General features: G+C 35.9%; 1 protein-coding gene and 1 long non-coding RNA gene across 2 annotated transcripts in view; both read left to right on the plus strand.

Annotated features, from left to right (window-relative positions):
• SRFBP1 (serum response factor binding protein 1) overlaps window positions 1-1,718 on the plus strand; it is a 52,569-nt gene extending 50,851 nt beyond the window's left edge. Inside the window, exon 8 of the mRNA XM_079917257.1 lies at window positions 1,244-1,718. Within this exon, the coding sequence (XP_079773383.1) occupies window positions 1,244-1,428 (185 nt within the window). The 3' untranslated portion in view covers window positions 1,429-1,718. The remainder of the gene's footprint in view (window positions 1-1,243) is intronic.
• Window positions 1,719-1,945: 227 nt separating this feature from the next.
• Window positions 1,946-23,489, plus strand: part of LOC307183644 — a 41,419-nt gene continuing 19,875 nt past the window's right edge. Inside the window, exons 1-2 of the long non-coding RNA XR_013827545.1 lie at window positions 1,946-3,297; window positions 12,138-12,288. This is a non-coding gene — a long non-coding RNA (uncharacterized lncRNA). The remainder of the gene's footprint in view (window positions 3,298-12,137; window positions 12,289-23,489) is intronic.

Here is a 23,489-nt window from a genome sequence, read left to right on the forward strand (position 1 = left end):
ACATATACATAGGATGCTCACTTTTCAGCCTCAGGTATCCGTTTCCTTACTACCCTCCACTGAACTGCAAAGCCCATGCCAAATTTTTATGTTATTTTAATGGCTGTATTAAAATACTAGGTTTGACAAATACATGGCCTTATATTCACAAATACAGAATAACTAGAAATTTAAGACACTCCCACATTTTCCCGATGAGGAAACCCAAGTAAAACATGTTTTTGTTTTTAGTTTATAAATTTATAATACTTAATTTATTCATTTGTTTGCTCATGCAAATATGCTTTACATAATTATGTAAAATATATATCAGTTTATAAATAGTGCCTTATTCAAATGTTAGTTTACATGAAACAGTTTCATTTAACATTTAAATTCATCACTCTTTATCACTAGAGGCATTCTTTGAGTATTATAGATTTCTAGAGCACATGTGATTTGTACAAGTATGGGACATTTTGAATCTGTGTGCAGTGATGTTTTGGAAATGTTATCCCAACTGTACACTTGCTTGTATAACATTATGACATTTGCTTTTTTAAGATCTTTAAAAGGCTTCTGACAATGATGGCTAACTTGCAGTGGAGAAATTATACACCCCTAGGACTGATTAATAAATCTGTATTAAATTTTTTGCCTCTCTTTTTCTTTCTGATTCTATAAATATGCATTGATTCAGTCTTTTCAGGCTAGCAAGTCTCCCAGTACTTTGTTCAAAATAATATAATTGAAGTTTCTCATAATAAAAGAGGTTGTAAGGACTAGAATACAAGTTGCCACCCTCATATCTGGTGGATAACTTTATGGTTAAAAAAGAACTTAGTCTTAAAAAAAAAAAAAAAAAAAAAAAAGAACTTAGTCTTAAATTTGAGCAGATACGGCAGTTTACCTTGCAATCATAACTTTTTGTTCAATAACAAGGGAGTGGAATCAGTTAACAGCCCTTTAAAAAGCTCACCCATCAACACTGTTGGATTCAATATTTTAGTTAAAACATGTGAATTTTCTGGCTACATTGCTCCACACACAGGTGTCATATGATAATGAATCATATTCCTTTAAAAATACAAAATGTCCTTCCTTTTTAAATTTTTTTGCCTTATATGTTGTCTGGACTGAGGTATTCCATTTAAGTAAAACTAAATTTCTTCCTTAAACACTGATTTGAGAAGATAAAATGTATTTGTTTTCTATGCTATTTATGTATAGACTTAGTTTTCATTAATTTTGCTTTCTCCTCCAGATTTTCAGCAAATTGAACCTCAGATCAATAATCAGTTTAATAAGAGTGCACGAAGAGGACCTGAAAATACAAAACAGAAATCACAGCTGCCTCTTCATCCTTCATGGGAAGCAAGCCGGAGGCGAAAAGAACAGCAATCCAAAATTGCTGTGTTTCAGGGGAAAAAAATTACCTTTGAGGATTGATTAGTACTATTTTTTTGTGAACTTCTCTATCAAAAATTTGTTTTTCTTTTTTTAACCTTTTTTTTTTAACCAGCCCATTATTTAAATATGTATTTGAATAAGTCTCTTTGAATGGGTTATAGAAATGAGTTTGGTTTTGACTTTTTTTTTAAGTGTGTTCAAGTTATGTTTAAGCTTCCACAAATAAAGTGCATACTTAAATTAATTTTAAATATGTCAAGACTATTCCCTCTATAAAAGAATATTGAGATATTGGCTGTCCCAGATTTTCTCATTTGTGCTAATCATGAAGTATATTTCACTAGTTTAGCTCTGTTTCTTTACTTTTAAAATAATAATGGAAAAATATGAGGAAACTGTAGCTATCTAAAATAGATGATTTTTGCTGAAAATTGCTCTTAGCCAAACTAAGGTGGTAACTTTTATTATGGGTATACAAATAATAAGTTATATAAGTAAATATTAACTTTTGTTATAGTTTTAATTATTTGTAATTTTTTAGTTTTTAACTGTTTTAAAACAGGTTCCCAGGAAAATTTTGGATTTCTGAATTATGCTTCACTTAGTTGAACAACATTCATGTTTAAATGTAGCAACACAACCAAAAATGCATTTTGTATTTTACTGCATATAAAATTTCTGTCAAATCAAGAATGTGTAATATCTTGACCATGTGTTCTTATTTTTTTTTCAGGCAGGGCTTTATTGGGGTCCCTGCAGCAGCGGGGGCAGTGAGAACCAACAACAGATTCCCTTGCTTGCTCTCTCCCATGTGTTCTTATAGAAACAGTTTTTGAGGAATCATAGATTGGAATTTGTAAGAACAAATTCTGAAGGAAATGTGATTGAAGGACGATTTGTACTGATAGCTGAGCAGAGGTTATGAGATAACTCACTGAAGAAGGGACTGTTTTATACTTCATAGTACTGTTATTTAAAAGGAAAACAGGATTTTAAAAATCCTTCAAATATTTCACTTTTTGCTGCTCTGAGAAATTAAGGTTCTTGGTTAACTAAGTAACACTAACTAAATTCTGTTTTCTATGCATTAGTGCTGTTAATGACAGAAAAAAACCTTCTGGTTAACAGGAATTCAGAAGCTCTGGAAAGTCATTTTTATCTTTTTCAAGAGTTTAAGAATTTAGATAACTAGAGCAATAGAATTCAAGAGATCATAGAGAAAGAAAATTATTTTTGCTGTATTAAATGCAAAATTTGTTTTTTTCTCCTTTTTTAAATTTTTATTTTTACATAATTCCAATTATGTCAAATTGAAATTAATTTCAATTGAAATTTTAATTATAAAGAATTACTACAGGAAAAGTTAAAAAATAATGTCTCTATCCCTACCCAGATTTAGCCAAACTGTGAGGTTGAGAGCACTGTCTGTCAGCCCAAGACATCTAACCCCAACTTCAAGGAATTACGGTTTGCCTACAAAGTTAGAAGAAAGAACCCATACAAGACCACTCTCAACTTCTGACACCTGCTGCAGGTTTGGAGATTGCAGGGGAGGGTTCGCCAAATACACTCAGGTTCAAAAATTTGCTTGCAGAACTCACTGAAACCTATTATATTCCCAGTTATAGTTTATTACAGGGAAAGGGTACAAATTATAACCAGCCAAAGGAAGAGGATGCTTAGGGCAAAGTCTGTGAGGGTTCTAAAAGCAAAGTTTCTATTGTCCTCAGGTTGCATTACCATCGTGGCATCAATATGCACAGAGTATTGGCAATCAGAGAAACTCACTTGAGCTTTAGTGTCCTGAATTTTTATTGTGGCTTCGATATGAAGACATGATCAGTTGACTGCCAGCGTGATTGTTGCAGATGGATTAAGAATACCGAAGTCCCCATCCTAAATTACATGGTAGGTGTTTTTTAGTGCAGCCAGCTCCTGCCCTAAACAAAGACACTTCTATCAGGTATGACATAGAGTGTATCCACGAAGCTGAAGCCAAAGGCACTTTCTCTCTTTGGGCAAGGCCAGGTCCTTTACTACACAATATCCTTCACCCAAATTTCCCAAATATTAACATTTTCCTGTATTTACTTTATCCTTGCCTGTCATCCTCCCTTCTCTCCTCTCCTTTTTTCCTTCCTTTTCCCCTTTCTCTTCTTCCTTTTATCTTTCTTCCTTTCTCTCTTGTCTCTTTTCTTCACTTCATCCCTCTCTCCCTCTCTACCTACTCTCTACCTCTCACCCTTTTATCATTTCCATCTTTTTCTCTCTCCCCTTTATATTCTCTCTTTAAAAACAACTCTCTACCTCTCACCCTTTTATCATTTCCATCTTTGTTCTCTCTCCCCTTTATATTCTCTTTAAAAACAAAGTCATTCTCTATTCTTTTGTATTACCACACTCCAATTATCAAATATTCAGATTTTGCCAATTTCCCAGGGTCTTTTTACAGCAACAGAAAGTGCAACATCATGCCTTACATACAGTTGTCACATTACATTCACTTGTCATCTCTCTTTGGTTGAGAACAGTACCTCAGTCAGAGGATTTCATGACATTGACATTTTTCAAAAGTACAGATCTATTTTGCAGTGTCCCTTTATTTGGGTTTGTCTAATATTTCCATTATCAAATTCAAGCTCTGCACTTTTGGCAGGAGTGTTAGAGAAGGAATGTTGTATTTGTCCTAGTGCATCATATCTGGAGTTAGGTGACGATGTTGATATGGCTGGCCCACTACTGGTAGTATTAACTTTGCTTACTTGTTTCAAGTGGTATCTATAAGGTTTCTCCACTGCAAAGTTACTGTTTTTCTGTTTATAATTAATAATTATCTTGTGAGGAGATACTTTGAGACTATGTTTAATTCTGTCCTGAAACTTTCATGCACCAGTTTTAACATTCATTCATAATTCTCACCTGAAACAACTATTGCTATAGTAACTGTAAATGATGATTTTTTTTTATTTCATCTTTTTTCTACACTTTTTAGATGGCTTTTTAGAATAAGGAAGAGTCTTCCATTTTCTCCTGTTTATTGAGTTTTTAAATGTATTTCAGTATTATCTCATGGAGACCTCTTTTTTCTACTTTTCTATTTATTTTTTATTAATAAGGTATCTTTTATTACTTCATTTTATCTATTATTGGCTTATGAAGTTTACTGTAGTGTACATGTTTAATTTATCACAGTGTGACCTCGGGTAGTATTTATACCACTTTACATATGGTCCAAGTACCTTACTACAGTACACTTCAGTTTTTCCCCCAGCTTTTGTGCTATTGTTTATATACTTTTTGCTTCTACATTTAACCGTATAGTACATTGTTATTGATTTTGCTGTAATATTCCACTTGTCTTTGTATCATGTCCATGTTTTTCTCTGCTTCCTGGAACATACAGAACATTCATAGCTGTTTTAATGATCTTGTCTGGAGCAGTTCCCAACTTGGGACAGTTTTTACCCACAAAGTATATTTGGCAATGTCTAGAGATATTTTCAATGTCACAGCTGGGGAGAAGGATGTTGCATCTAGTGGATATAGGCCAGAGATGCTGCTCAATATTCTACAATATATACAACAAAGAATTCTCGTGCCCAGAATTTCAGTAGTACTAAGGTTGTGAAATCTTGGTCTAGGACTCATTTGGCACCACTACTGAGGCATTACAATTCTAAGAACTCTGCCTAATTCTTTGTTAGGAAGTTTTTCTGTTGTGTCTGGTGAGAACACAAACTGTACCTGGACCTGTGTTAGCTCCTAGGATGTTTCCACTAACTCTTTTCTAGTGACTTTTTCCCCCTGGCCTTGTTAGATTCTTTATATACATTGCACAGATCAGTATAATACAGTTAACTTGAGGGGACCATTGTACAGAGCACTTTTACCTCTTCTGTGCATCTCCTTCTCTATTTTTTTTTTTTTTTTTTTTTGTGGTACATGGGCCTCTCACTGCCGTGGCCTCTCCCGTTGCAGAACACAGGCTCCGGACGCGCAGCCTCAGCGGCCATGGCTCACGGGCCCAGCTGCTCTGCGGCATGTGGGATCTTCCCGGACCAGGGCACGAACCCGCGTCCCCTGCATTGGCAGGCGGACTCTCAACCACTGCGCCACCATGGAAGCCCTCCCCTCTATTATTTTACCTCACAAATTCTAGTCACATTAACCTATCTAAACTTTGAACTGTCTCTTCAGAAAGGCCATTGGGCTATTTTGGATTTCCTTCCCCCTGCACTGTAATTTGGAAACTCCTCGAACAGTGAACTGGTGTACTTATAGCACTCAACTCATTTGAGTTCTTTCTCTCAGGTATTAATATCCTGTACTGCTTTTTGTCCCTTGTCTGAAACCTTTGTTTCATCCACTTTGTCCAGTTTTCTAGTTGTTTAATATAGAAGAACAAATCTAATCCCTGTTATCTTATAGTGATGGGAAATACAAGTTCTTTATTTTCATGCTCAAATTATCCTTAATTTGGTTAGTGGAAGCCCCCTCAAGCTGTCTCCTCTGTCCTTTTGGCATGTAAATCCTTTCTGTAATAGTGAGGAAGGTGGTTTCTTACTTTCCACAATATATTTACTTATTTTCTCAACCCCAGAGTACGCAGAAGTTACCTTCAGAGTTGCTGACTGATGCCTTTGCAAAATACAAGTCTACTAACCAAACTTTAATTTATGTTTAGAGTTCTTTTTTCTTTAGCCTGAGGGCATATGGTCTCAAAACTAAGTTTGCAAGTTACCTGGGATAATGTCAGCAAAAATGGCTGAGTAAGAACATCCAGAAATTCTTTTTCTCCATTAAAAACAATGAGAAAACTGTCCATATTGTCAGAATCAGTGTTTTCAGAACTGTGGAATTAACCAAAAGTTTACAGCAATCCAGGGAATGTTATTTATTAAAAATGGCTGAATCTTGGTAAGAACAGTATCTTTGTGACATGCTAACTTGTCCTATTTTCATCCCCCACTCCCCAAATCCATGGTGTCTTGAAAATCAACAACCCACAGTAATGATGAAAACCTGCAGCCTGGCAGACACTGGAGGGGCCAGAACAGGGTTGGAGCTTATTCAAAGACACATTCCCCGAGAATTATCACTATTTGGCCAGTATGGTAGTTCACTGGAAGACCCCATGGCAATTCTGTCTTTATCTAACTTGACTAAGAGCTTTCCCAGTGTGAAAAGCATTTTTCCTCAGATCACTTTTGGAAATCAATTAGAGGCAATTGTTAACATCACAGCTGCCTGAGGCAGTGAATAACAGTTGGGGAAAACAAGAAGTTAATCAAATTAAAAGGAAATCTGGAAAATTCAGTATCTTTAGGGAATTTGATAAGTTTTGACAAATTTCCTGGAATTAAGGAAAAGTCACATGAATGACAGGGCTATGTGCATGTTCAGGAAAGTGCCGAGAAGGCCCTAAACTCTCACTTCTGGTTGACTTTGGGGGCTCTGCATAAGCAGGAAGTGAAGGCTGATGTGGAATTGTCAACTTCCTGGCCAAGTGTTGAAGCTGTACCCCAACACACATACAGACTCTCAGCAAAATGAGAGAAGTATCAATTGCAAGCATTAAGGAAATCTTTGTCCAGTTATTAGTGTACCACTAAGCTAATGAAGCAGAGACTTTAGTAGCCATATACAGCAAAGAATACAGACTTCACAAAAATAGTTCAAAAAAGTCACTAGACAACAACAAAAAATAGCAACAACAACAAGCCCTGAGGAGAAGAGAATATCTGATTTTGGAGTTGCAACATTATATTATTTAAAATGTCTAGTTTTCAACAGAATGTTGTAAGACATACACAGAAATAAATTGTGGCTCATATACAGGGTGGGGAAGCAATCAATAGAAACTGTCCCAAGCAGGTCCAAAGTTTGGATATATTTGACAAAAACTTTAAATAAGCTATTTTAAATGTGTTCAAAGAACAAAAGGAAGCCATATCTAAAAAACTAAGAGAAAGTTTGAGAACAGTGTCTCATCAAATCGAGAATATCAGTAATGAGATAAAAATTATAAAGAAGAAAGAAAAAGAAGTTTAGGAGTTGAAAAGTACATTACTGTGAAACAAAACTTTCAACAGATGGGTTCAACAGTACATTTGAGCAGACAGAAGAAAGATTGGGTAAACCTAACAATTGATCAATTGAGATTATCCAGTTAGAGGGAAAAAAAATAACGAAAATTTCAAAGACTTGTGGGGATACCATCAAATGTACCAACATAGGCATAATGGGAGTCTCATATGACCCCATATTTCCAATCATAGCTGTATACCTGCAAGACAATTGAAAACTTGTTAAAAAAAAACCTGAATATGAATTTCATAGGAGCATTATTCATAATAGGTAAAAAGAAGAAAGAACCCAAATATCCATCAACTGATGACTAGATAAATAAAAGTGGTATGTACATGCAATGGAATATTATTCAGCCATAAAAAGGAATGAAGTATTGATACATATTGTGATATGGATGAACTTTGAAAACATCATGCTAAGAAAGAAGCCAAACACAAAACAGGGTTCCATTTATATGAAATGTCTAGAATATGTAAATCCATTGAGATCAAAAGCAGGTTAGTGATTGCTGAGGGCTGGGGGAAGGAGGAATAGTGAATAACTGCTAATGGCTGTGGCATTTCTTTTAGGATTGAATGTGTTCTGGAATTGGATTGTAGTTTGGTTGCACAACTTTGTGAATACAAAAATCCACTGAATTGTGCACTTCATAAGGATGCACATTATTGTATGTGAATTGTATCTCAGTTTTTTAAATAATAATAATAAAAAGTTACCTGGATTAGTGTTTCTTTTTTTTTCCCCTCTCCTTCCATATAGTACTTCATTTGAAATGCATTTTAATTCATATGTTTATGATGATATTTAATTTGAAGCATTTTTTTCTCCATCCTTGGTAATTTGATTTATTTTTTCTTTATGTATGTGAAACGTTAACATTGTTCCATATGTTAGAGCAGCACAAAACAGTATACTCAGAGAAGTGGCAACTCTGCCCTTCCAATTGTTTCTTTCCTTTCCACCCCAATCCCACCCACCCCATGTAGATAGTCAATCTCATTTGTCCTTGGTGTATTCTTCCTGTGTTGCTATTTGCACAGATTAACAAACATGTATATATTCTTATTTCCCCTTCTTTCTTACATAAAAATTGACATTTCCTAGATACTTTTATGATCTTTGCTTTCTTCATTTAAAAATGTATTCTGAAAATCACTACAAATCTGTCAAGAGAGATCTTTCTTGTTTAAACTAAAACGAATGAATATAACAAAACAGAAATAGATACAGATAAAGAGAACAAACTAGTACTTACCAGAAGGGAGAGGCTTGAGGGGAGGGAATTAAGAGGTACAAACTACTAGGTATAAAAAAGTTATAGGATGTAATATACAGCATAAGGAATATAGCCAATTTTATAACTTTATATGGAGTATAATCTATAAAAATATCAATTCACTATGTTGTACACCTGAAACTAATGTTGTAAGTCAACTGTGCTTCAATTAAAAACAAAAAAAATGTATGAGAGGGACTGCACCCGCTATTGCTGGCTTCGAAGATAGAGAAAAAGGATCACAAGCCAAGGAATGCAGGTGGCCTCTAGAAGCCTTCAGTTTACATCCAGTAAGAAAACAGGTATCTCAAGCCTACCCCTTCAAGAAACTGAATTCTGCCAACAACCTGAACAATCCACAAAAAGGATCCTCCCAGAGAGCCTCTAGAGAGGAGCACAGCCCTGCTGACACCCCGATTTTAGCCCAGTGAGACCTGTGTCAGAACTACATGGGTCTAAACTATTAGATAATAAATTTTTGTTGTTTAAGCCATTACAGAATATAAATAAATAAAAAATGACATTGTACCTCATTGCATAGGTCTATCAATTTATTCAACCACTCATCTATGTAGGAGCCTATAGATTATTTTTCATATTTTACAGCTACAAACAGTGTTTCAAACAAAATATGAACCAGCGGTATGTATTTTCATATTGTTGGAGGTATGCCGTTGGGGTCAGTTCCTAGAGGTAACACTGTTATGTCAGAAGGTAAATATATGTAGTTAAAAATTGCCAGATTTTTTTTCCATCTGCATTCCCTTCCAATTTTTAATTGCATTAATTTAACTTCATTGGAACGTACAACATGTAACATTGAACATTATTATATAACATTATTCTACCCTTATCCCCACCTTAGTTTTAGCCTTAGATTTGCAGTTAAGTATATTAAAGCTAAATTGCTGAAGTTTTCTCAGTTATGTTTTGTTTGGATGAAGTTCATTTTCTAGTACATTCCTCAAAAAAGGACTCATGGAAGGAATTATTTGAGCTCTTGATATTTAAATATTTTTTCTGTAGTTTTCATACTTTAAAATTTTTTCTGTGGTTTTCATACTTAAACATTATGACTGGATCTTGATATTGTGGCTTTCTGAACAGAGATCCTGCCCCTCTTCCTTGTGGCAGCTAAACTTTCATTGCATCCGTGGTGAATCTTGTTTGAGAGAGTTTCTTGCTCCTTCCCAAGTTAGGAGATCTAGGTGAAGGATAGCTTCTTGACCTTTCCCAGGGATACAGAGTTGTTTTTGTTTTTTGTTTTCCCTTTTACACTTCCAAGCCACAGTGAGTCTTTATACCTGTGTCCTGGCTAATTGTTTGATGACCTTACCCTGGCTTAAGGCTTTTTTCTTAGTAGGGAAGAAGGATCCCAGTGGGTATTTGTGTCCTTCCTGTAACAGTAACCTCCTCTTTCAGGCCTGCACCATCAAGGAAAGTTTTCTCTTATCTTTGTTCTGTCCGCCATCTTTCACCTGAGTGCCCAGTGTAGGCCCATGGAACTCCCATACCCTTTTGAGTACTTGACATCCCTAAATAATTCTACTATATTTTCCTCTAGTACTTGTATAGGTTTATGTTTACCTTTAGGCCTTAATCTTTCTGGAATTTACCCCAGTTGGCAAACTGCTTAATCAAACCAGTTAGTTACAATGAATCTGCATTTCTCAGCCTCTCCTGAAGTTAGGTCGGGATCATGTGACAAGAATTACTTATTGGAATATGGGTGAAAATTATGTAAACCACTTCCAGGTCTGGCCCATGAAATCCTCTTCTCTCCTCCACCATTCTTTTGTCCCTCAGCTGGGTGTCAATTCCCAGGGAGACAGTAGAGGACCCTGTTTTCAAGATGAAGAAAGAACCATCAATGTGGGAACGTCAATAACTGTGAAAACCATAGTTATCCACCTTTTCCTCCACTTAAGCCAACTGGACTTAAGTTATCATCAAACAAGCATCTATTGTGTAAAACCACTGAGAATTTGGGCTTTTTGTTTGTTGATAGTACAAGGTATTACTCTGATGCAGAAATTGTTGCTAGAAGAAGGATGCTACTGTAACAAAAATCCAAAATTCTTGGCATTGGTCCACCATACAGTCAAGATGGAAACTGATATCCAGGGCTATAAAACTGGAGATTTCTGCATGCAGTAACAAAACAATTTTTTAAATGGTCATTTACAATTACTTGGAAGGTGGACCACATGCTTACTGACATAGTACGGAGAGAGGCTGAAGAATGTTGGTAGTGAATGTTGATTGTTACTATCTGCATTTATCAAGGTGATACAAAAAACAAGAAATGGATGTAGCAAAAACTTGTTAGTTTGAAAGCAGGAAAAAAAAAAAAGTAAAAGGATGGAAAAGCCATGGCTTCTAGCCCCAAATAATAAGAGATTATGGACAAATGCCCACTAAGACTTTTGGCTCCACACAGTTCTAAGTAAGGATGTGGCATTTCCTCCTAAACATGATGACTTTAAGCTATGTTGGCAAGTGAGGGAAAAAATAAGGCAGGCGTGAGAATTATATTTAGGAAAGAACTATGGGGGTACTGTCAGCATATGTGACTGAATAGATACCTTTCCCTCAAAAACAGTAGTGTGCTTTTTTGTAATGCTGAAGAAATTGCAGACTGGATTTCAATAGCCTTCAAATGTTCTATTACTAGTATTTTAGGGCTCCCAAACTTGCTCAGGAAAGAGATGGGTTGCAAAACCTGTGAAGGCCCCCAGTGAGGGCAAGATCCCCGTCATTTGTATCAAATGCAATAATGGACCAAAAAGGTAGATCCAGAGCTTTTAAGAATATTGAATAAGTAGTTCCTTCCAGACAGAAAAACTGAAATCAGGAAAATGTCCCGCTGCCAGATAAGAGGGACCTCAAAACACCTGCCAGAAGGAAGTCATAACTGCTGTAGACCATCGCCTTCCGTGTGTCTCCCATGTTCCCTTTACCAGATGGCAGTTTTTATTACAAATGTCCTGTCCATGCTTCACCATGATAAATTGGGCCTGCTGGCAGTAGAGAGATTTCTATAACATCTGTTGCTGGTGCAAGTGTCACTGGAACCTCAAGTGTCCATATCCAGAACTGGTGGAAAGAACCGTGCATTATTCAGAGATCCTGGACATTGAGCTGTTTGTAATAACTGGATGGAATTTTGGCTTGTCTCACTTAGGGAAGGAGGGAATGTGCTCTATGTGATAGGGCACCTGGTAACCAGAAGGACATACTATGTTAGAAATTGGCTAAAAAGACTTAATCTATTTCTTCTTTTACTTTGGTAACCGAATATGGGTAAAAGTGATTACATGATTTTCACATGCCACACAGAACTTTCCAGGCAATCTCCACATTTCTTTTCTTTGTTTTCCAGCTAGATGTTTTCCAGCTAGATGTTAACATCTTGGGCAACCTTGCAAGACAGATTTTGAAGATGGTGAAATTTCTGTCAGCCAGGGTTCCTGCGTGGTGGCATGGAACAGATCCCCACAACCCTACCAAGCCACCTGTTGAACTTCACATGAGTAAGAAATAAGTATTTGGTTATGTCACTGAGATTTAGGGTGTTATCTGTTACTGCAGCTAAGAATTATTCTAATAAGTGTATGATATGTTGTTGGGATCTAACTCTTCTAATTTTTCTGAAATGAATATGGTTTTAATGCTATTTTTGAGTAGTTGGGTCGTCCCTTCTCTACTGATTTGAAATGTCACCATATAAGCACAGCATTGTTCCTAGGCTCTCTTTCTTTTCTGCTTATCTGTTTCTCTGATCAGATATTACATTTTAAATTATTATAGCTTTGTATTTTCCTTAGATACCCAGTAGCCCTGTTTACTCATAATTGTTCTTCTCAGAATTTTCTTGGCAAGTCTTTTGTCTTTTCTTTAGAAACAAATTTTAAGATCAGCGTCTAAGTTTTATTTTAAAAAATTGTCTTGGGATATTAATTTTGATTACTCTTAGAATATTTTTGTAACCTGGGAGGTATTTGTGTTTCAAACATGTTCTTATTGTTGTTCTCTAGTTGTATAAAATGATGTGTCTGCTTCCATGGATGGGCCTAAAATATAGAACTGTAGAAGAAATGATATAAACAGGAGCAAGTTCAGTAGTCTAAGTATGACATCATCGTGCAGAAATTAAGTAGCCTTAAGTTGAATACTGGAATGTTGTTTGTACTTTGAACATGTGTTTCTCCTCAAGGGGAAACTTGTTTTGAAAGAAAGTCATTCTCCATGCTGTTTTCAGGGTATAATTGAAAGGATGTTTTTCAGTAAAGACAGCCAAAACTTAGAGGGTCAATGAATGGAGGAGGATTATTTGTGTTTATTTTTAAACTAAACATGGTATGAATATTCAGTGTTTAGCTTAGCTCTCTCTATTATGGACGGGAGTTCATAGTCTTCACATATACCAACAACAACCAATTTAACTCAGGTCTAAAATAGGTGTGAACTAGTTCTGATTTTGTTTTTGTTTTGTTTTTAAATCATAGGTACCACCTGTGATAAAGGAGAGGTTTGCAAGCCCTATCAAATTTTTAAGGCCTGTAATGCTATAATTGCCTTATCAATGCTTAGAATTTTCTTACTTTAGTGAGTTCTATAATTGCATTACTAATGCTTAGAATTTTCTTACTTTAGTGCTTGAATTTATCATCTCCGCTTTGATATCTGCAAGTCTCCCTCCCTCAGTTTTGCAGGTCTCTGTTCAAATGTCAGCTTATTAGGGAGAGCTTCTCTGATTTCCATTAGAAACCTACTGATTATTCCTTCCTCTTTGCTTGGTTTTTCTTCTCTGACATTCATAGAAGTGCATGGTAGTGCTCAGTTAAATATTTGCTTTTAAAATACATATTCTATAAATATTTGAATAAATATTATTATTGAATAACTAATCATGGATATATACAAGTTTTTTCAGCATACCAATGACTCATATAGTTGAATACCTGAAGCTGCCAGTTAGGAGGCTATTAGAATAATACAGGTAAGAGATAGAATGGCTTGGACTTGAATGGTAGCAGTGGACAATGAGAATGGGAGAGAAGGTAATGTTTGATTATAGAGGAGAAAGTAGGAATTAATGCTGGAGAAAAAGTATGAGAATAACTGAAATAAGAAACAGTATGATTACTAGGCAGCATTAGAAGCTCATTTGAAGTTTACTGTAATTAATTTAAAATGAGAACAATTAACACAGCCATTTGTATTTTCATTTTCTATGACCTATTTTTTGACCATATTTATTTGGGGTTCTTAGTCTTTTTGCTACTGGTTTGTAGGAGTTCTTCATATTTTACTGAAATAAGCCCTGTGCCTACCATGATTTGCAAAGAATTTCCATTTTGTCATTTGTCTTTTGACTTTGATTTTTTTTTCCAAATAAGGTATTTGATTTTGTTCATGTTATAAATGATATCTAATTTTTAACCTCCTGACTGGTTATTGTTGGTATATATGAAGGCTAAAACTTTCTCAGCTACCTTACAAAACTCTCACTGTTTTTTTAATAGTTACTCCACTGTTTTTCCTCCATCTTCCCAGGTTCAGAATTATACCTTCTTCAGATAATGATCATTTTACTTGCTCCTAATTTTTGTAACTCTATTTCTCTTACCTAAGTAGAATGGCTAGTACCTCCAATACAACATAAAATAATAACACTGAAAGTGGACCTCTTTGTCTATTCCTGACATTAATGGAAATGCTTTTAGTGCTTTCACTTAAGCATGAAGTTGACTTTTAGATTTAGAAAGATATGTTTTATGAAGTTATGATCTTTTCCTCTTATTAAAACATACTTTTTTAAAATCAAGAATGGATATTGAGTTTTAACACATACCTTTTAAGCATTTTTGAAAATTGCTGTGTGATTTTTCTCTTTTGTTCTTTAAAGATTTAGTGGAATAATTCTAAAAAAAACATTTCTGCCTAGTGTATTTCTCTATTTTTTCTATATTAATTTATCTATTTAGATTTTCACCTGAACTCAATTTTGTATTTTTCTTAAAAAGTAACTTTTTTAGGAATTACCTGGTGGTCCAGTGGTTACGACTCGATGCTGTCACTGCAGGGCCCCGGCTTTGATCTCTGTCTGGGGAACTAAGATCTGCAAACCACACAGTGTGGCCCAAAAAAAAAAAAAGTAACCATTTCATCCATGATATATATTTTATTTGCAGAGCTAAACAGTGTAATCTCTTGATTTTTAAAATTACCTCTACAAATTTGGGCGAGTTCAGTTTTTTGTTTTATTTTGTGTATTTATGTTTTATACATTTTTTCTAGATTACTTAGTTAATGGTTTACCTAAATAAGGTATTCAGTTTTTTCTTTGTGTGGTCTTTTAGCCGTATACCAAAGGTTCTGATACATTGTGATTTCTAAGCTACTGGTTTTCTCTTTTCCTACCTTTTTCCAATTGCATTTCAGATGTTTTTCCTATTTTCCTTCTCTGCTATTTTGGAATTTCTTTTGGTAATTACCCTTTAAAATTTAAAGTGAATATTTTTAAAAATTAAAGTTAACCTCAGTAACTCTACCAGCCTACTAAACAATACATAAGCTTCCTAACTCTTTGATCACTTTTTTATCTTGCATGCATTTGTGTCAAAAATTTCAGTTCTGCCTTTTAACTTTATCTCCAAATTAGACATTATCATTATCATTATTGCTTTATACAGTTAATGTTTATATAGATTTACTCACATGTTTACCAGTTTCTTTGTTGACCAATTTTTTTTTTTTTTTTGTCTTTGACCTTTCTGGTATCATTTTCCTGCTTTCGTAGGTACACATTTTTCAACATTGTGTAGTGAAGATCGGTTAGTGGTAAGCCCTCTTAGTTTTTGTCTATTAGAATAATGTCTTTATTTCAGTCTCATTCTCAACTGACATTCTAGTAGGGTAACTAATCTTGGTTAATAATTATTTTCTTCATTAGTATGAAAATATCTCACTGTTTTCTGACTTTGTTTCTATTGAGAAGTCAGCTGTCAGTTACATTGTCATTCTTTCTAGGCAACTTTTGTGTGTGTCAATGATTCTTTTATAATATGAAATATTTGAATTTTTTTAATAGAGGCTATCTTTATCATTGTAATCGTATATATACACAGACATACTTAATATTCTATTGCTTTAGAACATGGGTCATCAAACACTTTCTGTAACAAGTGGGAGAGTAAATATTCTAGGCCTTGCAGCCCATAAGGTCTCTGGTGGCCACTTGACTCTGGTGTTGTAGCACAAAAGCAGCCATAGATAATATGTGAACAAATGGATGTGGCTGTATTTCACTAAACTGTATCTACAAAAACAGGTGATGTATTTGATTTAGCCAGTTGTCCATATTTGTTGACTTGCTTTAGACAGTATATTCTGAACAATGATTAAATTAAATTGTTCTTCTTCCTATCAGCATTCTTTCCTCCATCACTATTAGTCAGTGATATTATCTTTCTTAGGGTTTATCTTTATACGAATAAATCTAAGAATAGGTGGATGGATATATTTATCTGCTTTCAATTACATATTTTGACCCAGCTATAAAAATATGAAAAAGTAGCAAATTTTTCTTTGCTTTTTCTTCCCTTCTCACTGTTTGTTATTTATACCATTTCTACATTATGAAGGTTTATAGAATTTACATTCTGTTCTATCACCCTAATCTTTGTTGGTCACTTGACTTGTTGAAGGTCACACAGCCAGTAAGTGGTGAAGCTAAGATGTGAACTGAATCGCCTGTGTTGTTAACAACTACATCATGCTGCTGTATTTTTTGGAAGGTTGGATAATCTTGGTACTACAATTAACAAAGATTATATTATGGGGAGTGGGAGGAGCTGAATCATTTATAAATGTGAATGGGAAAATGTCAAATAATACTGCAAACCAACTTCTCTATATTTTTTAGTGTTGTTCAGTATTACCATGGTTAATTAAATGATAGGAACTGAATTTGACCAAATGCATCATTCCAGTAAGACCAATAAAAAATCTTTTTTCATCCCGTTAAAACACCAAGAGATTCATTAATCTGTCAATTTCTAAACAAAGCACTTAAAAAATCTAGGAGTAGAAGTTTAATTTCTTAATGTGAAAATGGGTATCTTAGACTAATAGCCAGTATTGCATTTAATGGAGAAATATTGGAATTTAGAAACATAACAAGGATGGCTGTCATTATACTATTATTACAATTTCACTTCACATTGGTTTGGAAAGTTGAAGCCAGTGTAGTTAGAAATAAAAGAAATACGATAGGTATAACTAACAGGAAAAGAAGAAATAAGATTAACACTGGTTCTACCTCTGCCTCATTTATAGTGGAATTTCCCATTCATTTTATTCCAATTTTATTGCAGTTACAGTAAGGGTGTTTTTTGTTTGTTTTTTCTCATCTTCATGTAAGGTTATCCAAGTTCCCTCACCCCTTTCTCCAGGAGGACCCACAAGTATTCAGGACTGTTGAATGACAGGTTACCTGTAGGTAAAAAATCAGAGAAACTTTCATTCTGCTCCCCCAAACTCTGAAAGTTCTAATCCTTCCTCTTTCTAACCATCTTCCTCAGCAGGTTGAATTCCCACTCTACCTTTTTCTTTTTCCAGTTCCAGTTTTATTTGTTCTTTTGAATCCAGAGAAAACAGCCCTACAAGTATGCCTATAAGAACGATCTGGAGATTGGTTCAAGATGGAGTAGAAGGACGTGCACTCACTCCCTCTTACGAGAACACTGGAATCACAACTAACTGCTGAACAGTCATTGACAGGAAGACGCTGGAACTCACCAAAAAAGATACCCCACATCCAAAGACAAAGGAAAAGCCACAATGAGATGGTTGCACAAGGAGAGGTGCAATCACAATAAAATTAAATCCCATAATCGCTGGGTAGGTGACTCACAAACAGGAGAACAGTTATACCACAGAAGTCCACCAACTGGAGTGAAGATTCTGAGCCCCATGTCAGGCTTCCCAACCTGGGGGTCCAGCAACAGGAGGAGAAATTCCCAGAGAATCAGACTTTGAAGGCTAGTGGGAATTGACTGCAGGACTTTGACAGGACTGGAGGAGACAGAGACTCCACTCTTGGAGGGCACACACAAAGTAGTGTATGCATCAGGACCCAGGGGGAAGGAGCAGTGACCTCATAGGAGACTGAACCAGACCTGCCTGCTAGTGTTGGAGGGTCTCCTGCAGAGGCAGGGGGTGTCTTTGGCTCACTGCGGGGACAAAGACACTGGCAGCAGAAGTTCTGGGACGTACTCCTTGGTGTGAGCCCTTCCAAAGACCACCATTAGCCCCACCAAAGAGCTGGGTAGTCTCCAGTGCTGGGTCACCTCAGGCCACACAACCAACAAGGAGGGAACTCAGCCCCACCCATCAGCAGATAAGTGGATTAAAGTCTTACTGAGCTCTGCCCACCAGAGCAACACCCAGCTCTACCCACCACCAGTCTCTCCCATCAGGAAGCTCCCACAAGCCTCTTAGGTAGCCTCATCCACCAGAGGGCAGACAGCAGAAGCAAGAAGAATGACAATCCTGCAGTGTATGGAATGAAAACCACATTCACAGAAAGACAGACAAAATGAAAAGGCAGAGGACTATGTGCCAGATGAAGGAACAAGATAAAATCCCAGAAAAAAAACTAAATGAAGTGGAATTGGCAACCTTCTAGAAAAAGAATTCAGAATAATGATAGTGAAGATGATCCAGGACCTCGGAAAAAGAATGGAGTAAAGATCGAGAAGATGCAAGAAATGTTTAACAAAGATCTAGAAGAATTAAAGAACAAAGAACTAGAAGAATTAAAGAACAAACAAACAGAGATGAGCAATACAATAACTGAAATGAAAAATACACTAGAAGGAATCAATAGCAGAATATATGAGGCAAAAGAATGGATATAAGTAACCTGGAAGACAGAATGGTGGAATTCACTGCCATGGAACAGAATAAAGAAAAAAGAATAAAAAGAAACAAAGACAGCCTAAGAGATCTCTGAGACAACATTAAACGCACCAATATTCTCATTATAGGGGTCCCAGAAGAAGAGAGAAAGAAAAGATCCGAGAAAATATTTGAAGACATTATAGTCAAAAACTTCCCTAACATGGGAAAGGAAATAGCCACCCAAGTCCAGGAAGTTCAGAGAGTCCCAGGCAGGACAAACGCAAGGAGAAACATGCCAAGACACATAGTACACAAAAATTAAAAACAAAGAAAAATTATTAAAAGCAACAAAGGAAAAATGACAAAGAACATACAAGGGAACTCCTGTAAAGTTAACAGCTGATTTCTCAGCAGAAACTCTACAACCCAGAAGGGAGTGGCATGATATACTTAAAGTGATGAAAGGGAAGAACCTACAACCAAGATTACTCTACCCAGCAAGGATCTCATTCAGATTCGACAGAGAAATCAAAAGCTTTACAGAGAAGCAAAAGCTAAGAGAATTCAGCACCACCAAATAAGCTCCACAACAAATGCTAAACGAACTTCTCTAAGTGGGAAACACAAGAGAAGAAAAGGACCTACAAAAACAAACCCAAAACAATTAAGAAAATGGTAATAGGAACATACATATTGATAATTACCTTAAATGTGAATGGATTAAATGCTCCAACCAAAAGACACAGGCTTGCTGAATGGATACAAAAACAACATACCACTTATATGCTGTTTACAAGAGAACCACTTCAGACCTGGGGACACATGCAGACTGAAAATTAGGGGATGGAAAAAGATATTCCATGCAAATGGAAATCAAAAGAAAGCTGGAGTAGCAATACTCATATCAGATAGCATAGACTTTGAAATAAAGAATGTTATAAGAGACAAGGAAGGACACTACATAATGATCAAGGGATCAATCCAAGAAGATATAACAATTATAAACATATATGCACCCAACGTAGGAGCACCTCAATACGTAAGGCAACTGCTAACAGCTGGAAAAGAGGACATCAACAGTACCACAATAATAGTGGGGGACGTTAACACCTCACTTACACCAATGGACAGATCATCCAGATGAAAATTAATAAGGAAACACAAGCTTTAAATGATACAATAGACCAGATTTAATTGATATTTATAGGACCTTCTATCTGCAAACAGCAGATTACACCTTCTTCTCAAGTGCACACAGAACATTCTCCAAGATACATCACATCTTGGGTCACAAATCAAGCCTCGGTAAGTTTAAGAAAAGTGAAGTTGTATCAAGCGTCTTTTCTGACCACAACGCTGTGAGATTAGAAATCAGTTGCAGGAAAAAAAACTGTAAAAAACACGAACACATGGAGGCTAAACAATATGCTACAAAATAACCAAGAGATCACTGAAGAAATCAAAGAGGAAATCAAAAAATACATAGAGACAAATAACAAAGAAAACACAGCAATCCAAAACTTATGGGATGTAGCAAAAGCAGTTCTAAGAGGGAAGATTATAGCAATACAATCCTACCTCAAGAAACAAGAAAAATCTCAAGTAAACAATCTAACCTTACAGCTAAAGGAACTAGAGAAAGAAGAACAAAGAAAACCCAAAGTTAGTAGCAGGAAAGAAATCATACAGATCAGAGCAGAAATAAATGAAATACAAACAAAGAAAACAGTAGCAAAGATCGATAAAACTAAAAGCTGGTTCTTTAAGGAGATAAACAAAATTGGTAAATCTTAAGCCAGATTCATCAAGAAAAAGAGGGAGAGGACTCAATAAAATTAGAAATAAAAAAGGAGAAGTTACAAAGGACACTGCAGATATACAAAGCATCATAAGAGACTACTACAAGCAACTCAATGCCAATAAAATGGACAACCTGGAAGAATTCGACAAATTCTTAGGTATAATCTTCCAAGACTGAATCACGAAGAAATAGAAAATATGAACAGACCACTCACAGGCACTGAAATTGAAACTGTGATTAAAAATCTTCCAACAACCAAAAGTCCAGTACCAGATGGTTTCACAGGTGAATTCTATCAAACATTTAGAGAAGAGCTAACACCTATCCTTCTCAAACACCTCCAAAAAATTGCAGAGGAAGGAACACTCCCAAACTCATTCTACGAGGCCACCATCACCCTGACACCAAAACCAGACAGAGATGCTACAAAAAAAGAAAATTACAGGCCAATATCACTGATGAATATAGATGCAAAAATCCTCAACAAAATACTAGCAAACAGAATCCAACAAAACATTAAAAGGATCATACACTATAATAAAGTGGGATTTATCCCAGTGATGTAAGGATTCTTCAATATATGTAAATCAATCAATGTGATAGATCATATTAGCAAATTGAAGAATAAAAACCATATGATCATCTCAACAGATGCAGAAAAAGCTTTTGACAAAATTCAACATCCATTTATGATAAAAACTCTCCAGAAAGTGGGTATAGAGGGAATCTACCTCAACATAATAAAGACCATATATGGCAAACCCACAGCAAACATCATTCTCAGTGGTGAAAAACTGAAAGCACTTCCTCTAAGATCAGGAACAAGACAAGGATGTCCACTCTCACCACTATTATTCAACATAGCTTTGGAAGTCCTAGCCATGGCAGTCAGAGAAGAAAAAGAAATAAAAGGAATCCAAATTGGAAAAGAAGAAGTAAAACTGTCACTGTCTGCAGATGACATGATACTATACATAGAGAATCCTAAAGATGCTACCAGAAAACTACTAGAGCTAATCAATGAATTCGGTAAAGTTGCACTATACAAAATCAATGCACAGAAATCTCTTGCATTCCTATACACTAACAATGACAGATCAGAAAGAGATATTAAGGAAACAATCCCATTCACCATTGCAACAAAAAGAATAAAATACCTAGGAATAAACCTAGCTAAGGAGGTAAAATACCTGTACTCAGAAAACTATAAGACACTGATGAAATAAATCAAAGATGACACAAACAGATGGAGAGATATACCATGTTCTTGGCTTGGAAGAATCAATATTGTGAAAGTGACTATACTACCCAAAGCAATCTACAGATTCAATGCAACCCCTATCAAATTACCAATGACATTTTTTACAGAACTAGAACAGAAAATCTTATGGAGACACAAAAGACCCCAAATAGCCAAAGCAGTCTTGAGGGAAAAAAATAGAGCTGGAGGAATCAGACTCTCTGACTTCAGACTATACTACAAAGCTACAGTACTCAAGACAATATGGTATTGGCACAAAAACAAAAATGTAGATCAATGGAACAGGATAGAAAGCCCAGAGATAAACTCATGCACCTTTGGTCAACTAATCTATGACAAAGGAGGCAAGGATATACAATCGAGAAGACAGTCTCTTCAATAAACAGTGCTGGAAAACTGGACAGCTTTATGTAAAAGAATGAAATTAGAACACTCCCTAATACCATGCACAAAAATAAACTCAAAATGGATTAAAGACCTAAATGTAAGACCGGACACTATTAAACTCTTAGAGGGAAACATAGGAAGAACACTCTTTGATGTAAATCACAGCAAAATCTTTTTTGACCCACCTCCTACAGTAATGGAAATAAAAACAAAAATAAACAAATGGGACCTAATGAAATTTTAAAGCTTTTGCACAGCAAAGGAAACTATAAACAAGACGAAAAGACAACTCTCAGAATGGAAGAAAATATTTACAAACGAATCAACAAAGGATTGATCTCCAAAATATTTAAACAGCTCATGCAGCTCAATATTAAAAAAGCAAACAACCTAATCAAAAAATGGGCAGAAGATCTAAATAGACATTTCTCCAAGGAAGACATACAGATGGCCAAGAGGCACATGAAGAGCTGCTCAACATCACTAATTATTAGAGAAATGCAGATCAAAACTACAATGAGGTATCACCTCACACCAGTTAGAATGGGCATCATTAGAAAACCTAGAAACAACAAATGCTGGAGAGGGTGTGGAGAAAAGAGAACCCTCTTGCACTGTTGGTGGGAATGTAAATTGATACAGCCACTATGGAGAACAGTATGGACGTTCCTTAAAAAACTAACAGCAGGGGCTTCCCTGGTGGTGCAGTGGTTGAGAGTCTGCCTGCCGATGCAGAGGACACGGGTTCGTGCCCCGGTCCGGGAGGATCCCACATGCCGTGGAGCGGCTGGGCCCGTGAGCCATGGCCACTGAGCCTGTGCGTCCGGAGCCTGTGCTCCGCAACGGGAGAGGCCGCAACAGTGAGAGGCCCGTGTACCGCAAAAAAAAGAAAAAAAAAAAAAAAAAACAGCAGAATTACCATATGACCTAGTAATCCCACTACTGGGCATATACCCAGAGAAAACCATAATTAAAAAAGGCACATGCACCCCAGTGTTCATTGCAGCACTATTTACAATAGCCAGGTCATGGAAACAATGTAAATGCCCATCAACAAACGAATGGATAAAGAAGAAGTGGTACATATATACAATGGAATATTACTCGGCCATTAAAAGGAACGTAATTGGGTCATTTGTAGAGACATGGATGGACCTAGAGACTGTCATGCAGAGTGAAGTAAGTCAGAAAGAGAAAAACAAATATTGTATATTAGCGCATATATGTGGAATCTAGAAAAATGGTACCAATGAACTGGTTTGCAAGTCAGAAATAGAGACACAGATGTAGAGGACAAACGTATAGGTACCATGGGGGGAAAACAGGGGGAGGAGGGTGGTGTGATGAACTGGGAGATTTGGATTGACGTATATACA

The sequence above is a fragment of the Stenella coeruleoalba genome, assembly GCF_951394435.1.
Source record: "Stenella coeruleoalba genome assembly, chromosome: 3".
NCBI classification, from domain to species: domain Eukaryota; kingdom Metazoa; phylum Chordata; class Mammalia; order Artiodactyla; family Delphinidae; genus Stenella; species Stenella coeruleoalba.